This window comes from Hordeum vulgare, chromosome 2H (assembly GCF_904849725.1).
Source record: "Hordeum vulgare subsp. vulgare chromosome 2H, MorexV3_pseudomolecules_assembly, whole genome shotgun sequence".
Lineage (NCBI taxonomy): Eukaryota > Viridiplantae > Streptophyta > Magnoliopsida > Poales > Poaceae > Hordeum > Hordeum vulgare.
In genome coordinates, this window is record NC_058519.1 from 351,169,185 (window position 1) to 351,176,437 (window position 7,253).

The window sequence follows — 7,253 nt, forward strand, 5'->3', positions numbered from 1 at the left end:
TGTGTGGATAGATAGACAAAACACCGTCCCTAGCAAGCCTCTAGTTGGCTAGCCAGTTGACCAAAGATAGTCAGTGTCTTCTGATTATGAACAAAGTGTTGTTGCTTGATAACTGGATCACGTCATTAGGAGAATCACGTGATGGACTAGACCCAAACTAATAGACGTAGCATGTTGGTCGTGTCATTTTGTTGCTACTGTTTTCTGTGTGTCAAGTATTTATTCCTATGACCATGAGATCATATAACTCACTGACACCGGAGGGATGCTTTGTGTGTATCAAACGTCGCAACGTAACTGGGTGACTATAAATATGCTCTACAGGTATCTCCGAAGGTGTTAGTTGAGTTAGTATGGATCAAGACTGGGATTTGTCACTCCGTGTGACGGAGAGGTATCTCGGGGCCCACTCGGTAATACAACATCACACACAAGCCTTGCAAGCAATGTAACTTAGTGTAAGTTGCGGGATCTTGTATTACGGAACGAGTAAAGAGACTTGCCGGTAAACGAGTTTGAAATAGGTATACAGATACTGACGATCGAATCTCGGGCAAGTAACATACCGAAGGACAAAGGGAATGACATACGGGATTATATGAATCCTTGGCACCGAGGTTCAAACGATAAGATCTTCGTAGAATATGTAGGATCCAATATGGGCATCCAGGTCCCGCTATTGGATATTGACCGAGGAGTCTCTCGGGTCATGTCTACATAGTTCTCGAACCCGCAGGGTCTGCACACTTAAGGTTCGACGTTGTTTTATGCGTATTTGAGTTATATGGTTGGTTACTGAATGTTGTTCGGAGTCCCAGATGAGATCACGGACGTCACGAGGGTTTCCGTAATGGTCCGGAAACGAAGATTGATACATAGGATGACCTCATTTGATTACCGGAAGGTTTTTCGGAGTTACCGGGAATGTACCGGGAATGACGAATGGGTTCCGGGAGTTCACCGGGGGGGCAAACCACCCTGGGGAAGCCCATAGGCCTTGAGGGTGGCACACCAGCCCTTAGTGGGCTGGTGGGACAGCCCAAGAGGGCCCTATGCGCCTAGAGAAGAAAATCAAAGGAGAAAAGAAAAAAAAAAAAGAGGAGGTGGGAAGGGAAGGAAGGACTCCCTCCCACCAAACCAAGTCCAACTCGGTTTGGGGGGGGGGAAACCTTCCCCCTTGGACTCGGCCGACCCCCTTGGGGCTCCTTGAGCCCCAAGGCAATGTCCCCTCCCTCCCACCAATATATACGGAGGTTTTAGGGCTGATTTGAGACGACTTTTCCACGGCAGTCTGACCACATACCTCCACGGTTTTTCCTCTAGATCGCGTTTCTGTGGAGCTTGGGCGGAGCCCTGCTGAGACAAGGTCATCACCAACCTCCGGAGCGCCGTCACGCTGCCGGATAACTCTTCTACCTCTCCGTCTCTCTTGCTGGATCAAGAAGGCCGAGATCATCGTCGAGTTGTACGTGTGCTGAACGCGGAGGTGCCGTCCGTTCGGTACTAGATCGTGGGACTGATCGCGGGATTTTTCGCGGGGCGGATCGAGGGACGTGAGGACGTTCCACTACATCAACCGCGTTCACTAACGCTTCTGCTGTACGGTCTACAAGGGTACGTAGATCACTCATCCCCTCTCGTAGATGGACATCACCATGATAGGTCTTCGTGCGCGTAGGAAATTTTTTGTTTCCCATGCGACGTTCCCCAACAGCATCATATGTGGATGTTGTGAACATGTGACAGACACAATTTTGATGACCTCTTGATAGTTTAGTGTGTCATGCTTTACGGCTTTGAATTCAGGCTACAGAGACGTTTCGAACGTGACAGAGCATATGAGATGTTACATGAGCTGAAATTGAGATTTCAGGCTCGTTCCCGTGTTGAGAGGTAGGAGACCTCCGACAAGATTCTTTGCCTGAAAGATGAAAGAGAATAACTCAGTTAATGAGCATGTGCTCAGATTGTAATGTTGAGGTTCTGCTAATGTTTTTGGGTGGGATGGTATCAAGTATCATTCTTCAAGAAACTACAATGTTCCTTAACAAAATATTTCTACTTCTGGTAATACCCAGGAATTTGCTCAAGATTTCCCGAAGGACAAGCTCACACCATTCTACAAGCTCCTTCCGTCTGTACGTACTTTGGCTACTTGAAACCCTAAGGAGGGAGGGAGGGAATGGAGGTGGCGGCCAGCGGCGACATACATACCTCGGGCGATAAGGATAGGGTAGAGGTCGAGCTCGCAGGGAGGGCGGAGGAGGCATAGGGATCGAGGTTGCCGCTGCCAAGGCAGCATAGGTCGCGCAGGGTTGAGGTCTCCGCGCGTGGGGAAGCACAGTCGACGAGGCAGTAGAGGTCGAGGTCGTAGCGAGGTCGGAGGACTCGTCGGAATCGAGGTCGCCGCGCGTGGGGCAGCACAATCATGGGGAAAACAGAGGTCGCGGGGCAGTCGTGACGTGCTGCAAGATCCTCTCGCGGGGATAAAACCTTACCGTCGGAGATGGATCTTGCAACCACCCCTCCCCGTCGACAAGGATCTTGCCGCGGCGAGGGAGTAAAACCCTAGCGAATGGGATAAAAATTGAACCGAAAATAGCCAACAAATTCGTACCGAAACTACGCTTGAAAAATTTGGGAGGGCAAAGCACCTTAGTTCGAAATATTTTATCTCCCGAAAATGCCCCTCGGGGTCTCATATAATACACGTGACATCAACGTATTGCATCAGATCTGGATCGTCGAATTCGCTCCAACGGACGGTCCATATTGACCGGAGGCCCTCTAAAATGACTCTTATTATTTTACATGATAAGTTTGTCACGACACAATGTGAAGGTTTTCCATTTTTTTTGTTTTTTTTGAATTTTTCATGCCCATTTCAAAATGCGGTAAAAAAGGAGGGTATTTCCATTCTTAGCTAGTGGTTGATTATTAAAAAATGTGTTTCTGTGATAACATAGATTTTTTTGTACCTATAAATGATTTTGGAAAAAATAAAGAGCTATCTATAATGCAACTGCAGTTCAAATTTAACCCGCTTCCAACTGAATTGACGAAAATTTGTCTTTTTCACGAGTGGTGGAGAAAAGCTTTTGACACCCAACCATTGGGTGAATTGTACATTAAATATATGGTAGGTCCTTCACAAAAAACTCATTTTGGGCACTCGAAAAATGGAAAATGAATTTTCCGTCCAAAGAAAAGGAAAAATTCCTTAGGAAACATTGTTTGCCATTCCAATACGGACCCTTGTGCACAATATTAGATCATTTGAACAAACCATGTCATGAATGCGGCCGTAAGATTGATCATTTGGCTTGAAAGCCATGAATAATCACACATGATAGCTCATTTCTAAGAACCCTTTTTTAAAGTAATTGTCATATTACAAGTTTATTATTTTACCTGATAACTTGGTCACATATAATGAAACAATGTGAAGGTTTTCCTTTTATTTATTTTTTTTGTATTTTTCATGCCCATTTCGAAATGCGGTTAAAAAGGAGGGTATGATCATACCTAGCTAGTGGTTGAATCTTGAGAATTTTTTGGTATTTCTCTGATAAAATTGATACTTTTGTACCTATAATTTTTTTTTGGAAAAAATAAAGAGCAATCTATAATGCAACTGCAATTCAAATTTGACCCGCTTCCAACTAAATCGATGAAAATTTGTCTTTTTCACGAGAGGTGGATAAAAGCTTTTGACACCCAACCATTTGGTTAGTTGTACATTAAATATGACCTAGTGTTTAATATAAATGATTTGGTCCAATTTTGCAACGAATATTTGGTAGGTCCTTCACAAAAAAACTCATTTTGTGTACTCGAAAAATGGAAAATGAATTTTCCGTCAAATAAAATGAATACTTCCTTAGGCAACATTGTTTGCCATTCCAATAGGCACCCTTGTGCACAATATGAGATCATTTGAACAAACTATGCAATGAATGTGGCCATAAGATTGATCATTTGGCTTGAAAGCCATGAATCTTCACACATGATTGCTCACTTTAAGAAAAAATTTTAAAAATAATTGCCATATTAAAAGTTTATTATTTTACCTTGTAACTTTGTCACATACAATGACACAATGCGAAGGTTTTCCTTTTTTTATTTTTTTTTTGAATTTTTCATGGCCATTTCAAAATGCGGTCAAAACGGCGGGTATGACCGTTTCTAGCTAGTGGTTAAATCTTGAAAAACTGTTGGTGTTTCTATGATAAAATAGATACTTTTGTACCTATAAATGATTTTTGAAAAAATAAAGAGCAAACTATCATGCAGCTGCAGTTCAAATTTGACCCGCTTCCAACTGAATCTCCAAAAAATTGTCTAAATGACCAAAATAGCTAGAAAGATCGAAAATGCATACAACTCGATGATTACCCATATAACGTGGTCTAACTTGAGTGCAAAATTTAGTCATGCCCTTTTGCACATTATTTTTGATAGCTGGTTCACAAAATCACCTTATTTTTAGAACTTAGAAAGAAGTATTTTAAATCACACATGTCCCAACCAATTAGGACTCTTCCCACGGATCTCCCCAATGTAGACAATCTGAGCCGTCCACAGCCGAACGATCGAATGTCTCCGAGTCACCCCTCAGCAAGCCAACCCAAACCCTAGCACCCCGCAAAACACTCTCATCGCTCGATCCTCTTCCTTCCCGAGAACACACGCTGTGGTCGCTCTCTCTCCCTTTCCCATCTTATCGATAGGTCCCTCCACTGCCGCCCCTCCCGCTTCCTTCCTCCACCTTCTCCTGTCCCACCCACGACCTCCTACCCCATCGTCGGGGTTCCGTAGCCTCCATCTCGGGCTCTGCTCCGGCGAGTCCAGCTGGTCCTCTTCGGCGACTCCCGAGCCCTCAAGCGTTGCTACATATCCTGGATGGTCGCGAGGATGACCAATTCTTCCTCAACCTCCTAGGAAGCGCACCAGCAGCCGACCAGCTCCGGCAAGCCCACCCATGGCGACCTAGCACCGGATCTGGTATGAATCCCCCTCCCCTCTCTTGATGTGTGTGTGTAGGCACTTATTCACCTCACCTTGTCTCCTTCCCAGATCGACGAGCGTACGTCCTTAGGGACAACATGCTAGGCTGCTCCTCGAGACAACATGGCCATTCCTCCCGCTGGTTCTCTTTGCTCCTCAAGGTCGGACCCATCTCCTCCTCCGCTCAAATTTAAATTTCTTATTTGGTACAATGGTGATTTGCACAGAAGGATGGTAGAATTAGGTCGAGTTATATCCCAGCCTTGTAATCTCGTACTCTAATGATGCCTGCGTTTTTTGTGCTCGTTTTGCATCTTGAACGAATACACCCAACGGCAGCACGTGCATCTAATATTTATAAGTGTACTATAGCACCATTAGGCAGTTCATCCTCTCCGAGATGAAATTTTAGCACTCTTTTTAATTAGGACATAAGTTATGAAATTAAGTTAGCAAATTCATTTTCAATAGAGGGCTCAGAGGAGAAGATCCAGGAAAATTGTTTTTCCTTCTGCGATGCCATTCTGTGTGATGTCCATTTTCAGCTTCTATTATGTATGTTGTTCATAAGCATTTGGGCTTCTCTGTTGTGCCACTCAGCTTCCAATGAAATATCCTCTACTCCACAAATAGATATGTGATTCAGCTTAGATGAGTTGGTACCTGTTAGAAATTAATTAATACATTAATTCAAGGGATGTGTCCAACCCAAACAATCGTGTCTCCTCTCTCTCTATTGTCAACAGGCACCTGTTCTGGAGAGATGCCTCCAAACAAACACCTCTTCTTCTCACCTCTTCCAGATGTATATATACTTGAGAATCAATAGAAACAGGACTAATCGTTCATTCACTTTATTCAATCCCGTTTTACTCTCACATGTTATCACGCACTATGTCTCTATCGAGAGCATCAGGCCAAGAGAAAACAAAAGAAGAAAAGTAGTACGAAGGCAATTCTCCGGTGAGATGCGGCGCCCGGCTGATCCCGACGAAGGGCTTCGTGCCGACGCGGCCACGGCCCCTTCGACGAGATTCTTCCTGCAGCATGAAGATTCCAGTGGGGGTGACTGTTCACACCGGTGCGCGCGCAACCAACACCTGTCAGAGCTTCGTTCTGTGAACGGTGGTGGTGACCACAACCCAAGGCCGGCGCATGCAGCGTCCTCCGACGCTCGGCGGCCCGTGGCGGAGGCTGACCACATTTGTTGAGCGGATGATCCTTCTGGTCTTCTGGACACGACTCGTAGCACAACAGCAAACATCTCATGCCACCAATGGCGGCACCCGCGACCTCTCGGCGCTCGACGCGGCTTGGCAGCAGCGGCGATACATCGCGTCGCACCATCCTAAACCGGGGATGGCGGCGCCGCGGCGGTCGACCACGTCGGGCGAGGACGCCCTCAGGCGCGATGGCATCCCAGGCCACGACCCTCGGGCCTCAGCCAGTCCTCCCCGGCCTCCAACGCGAATAGCGCGGCGCTCCGTCCGGCTCGGCGCGGACGAGGCAGTCATGAGCCGACGACACGGTCCACAACCCACGCGGCCACGCGAGGCGCCCTCAAGCGCATGGCGGCGTCGTACGGCTAGCCGCAGCCTCACTCCTCTCGATGACGCAGTGGAGCGACCACGGGACGGAAACGCCATCAGGCGTGGTGGCAGCAACTGGTGCCCTCCAGCACGCGAAGCGCTGGGCGCGATGGCCGGCACGCTGCGGCAGCGATTCACAATGAATCTCTGCACAACGGCAGCAGAGCACGCAGGTGCGACGCGAGGCATCCTCCTATGTAAGAACCTGCGGTGCTGGTTTGCCATGGCCACCACACACGAACAGGAATTGGGGAACCTTATCCCTTTGATGAGTTTTTGATTCAGCCCTCCTGCATTTTGGTATTCACATATTAGTATATATAGTACGTATTCGGCCGTTCAGCCAACATGCTTTGCTGTACTTTAGATATGTGCCCATGGGATTTTTTAAATAATGTTTCAGGCCGTAACAATAATATAGTCCCTCCATTCCTAAATATAAGTCTTTTTTAGAGATTCAACTAATGGACTACATACGAATATATATAGACATACTTTAGAGTATATATTCATTCATTTTGCTCCGTATGTAGACATCTAGTGAAATATTTTAAAAGACTTATATTTAGGTACGGAGGGAATAGTAATCAACAGATTTTCATTTTAGATCATCGGATCTAATTTTTATGCAGCACTTTGTGTATTTTTTATAAATTA

General features: G+C 46.1%; 1 protein-coding gene across 1 annotated transcript; it reads right to left on the reverse strand.

The window, feature by feature from the left end:
- Positions 1-5,835: 5,835 nt before the first annotated feature.
- LOC123430071 lies at positions 5,836-7,018 on the reverse strand. The gene has a single exon (XM_045113986.1). The coding sequence runs from the start codon at positions 6,819-6,821 to the stop codon at positions 6,273-6,275; it is 549 nt and encodes a 182-aa protein (XP_044969921.1). The 5' UTR covers positions 6,822-7,018; the 3' UTR covers positions 5,836-6,272.
- Positions 7,019-7,253: the final 235 nt, after the last annotated feature.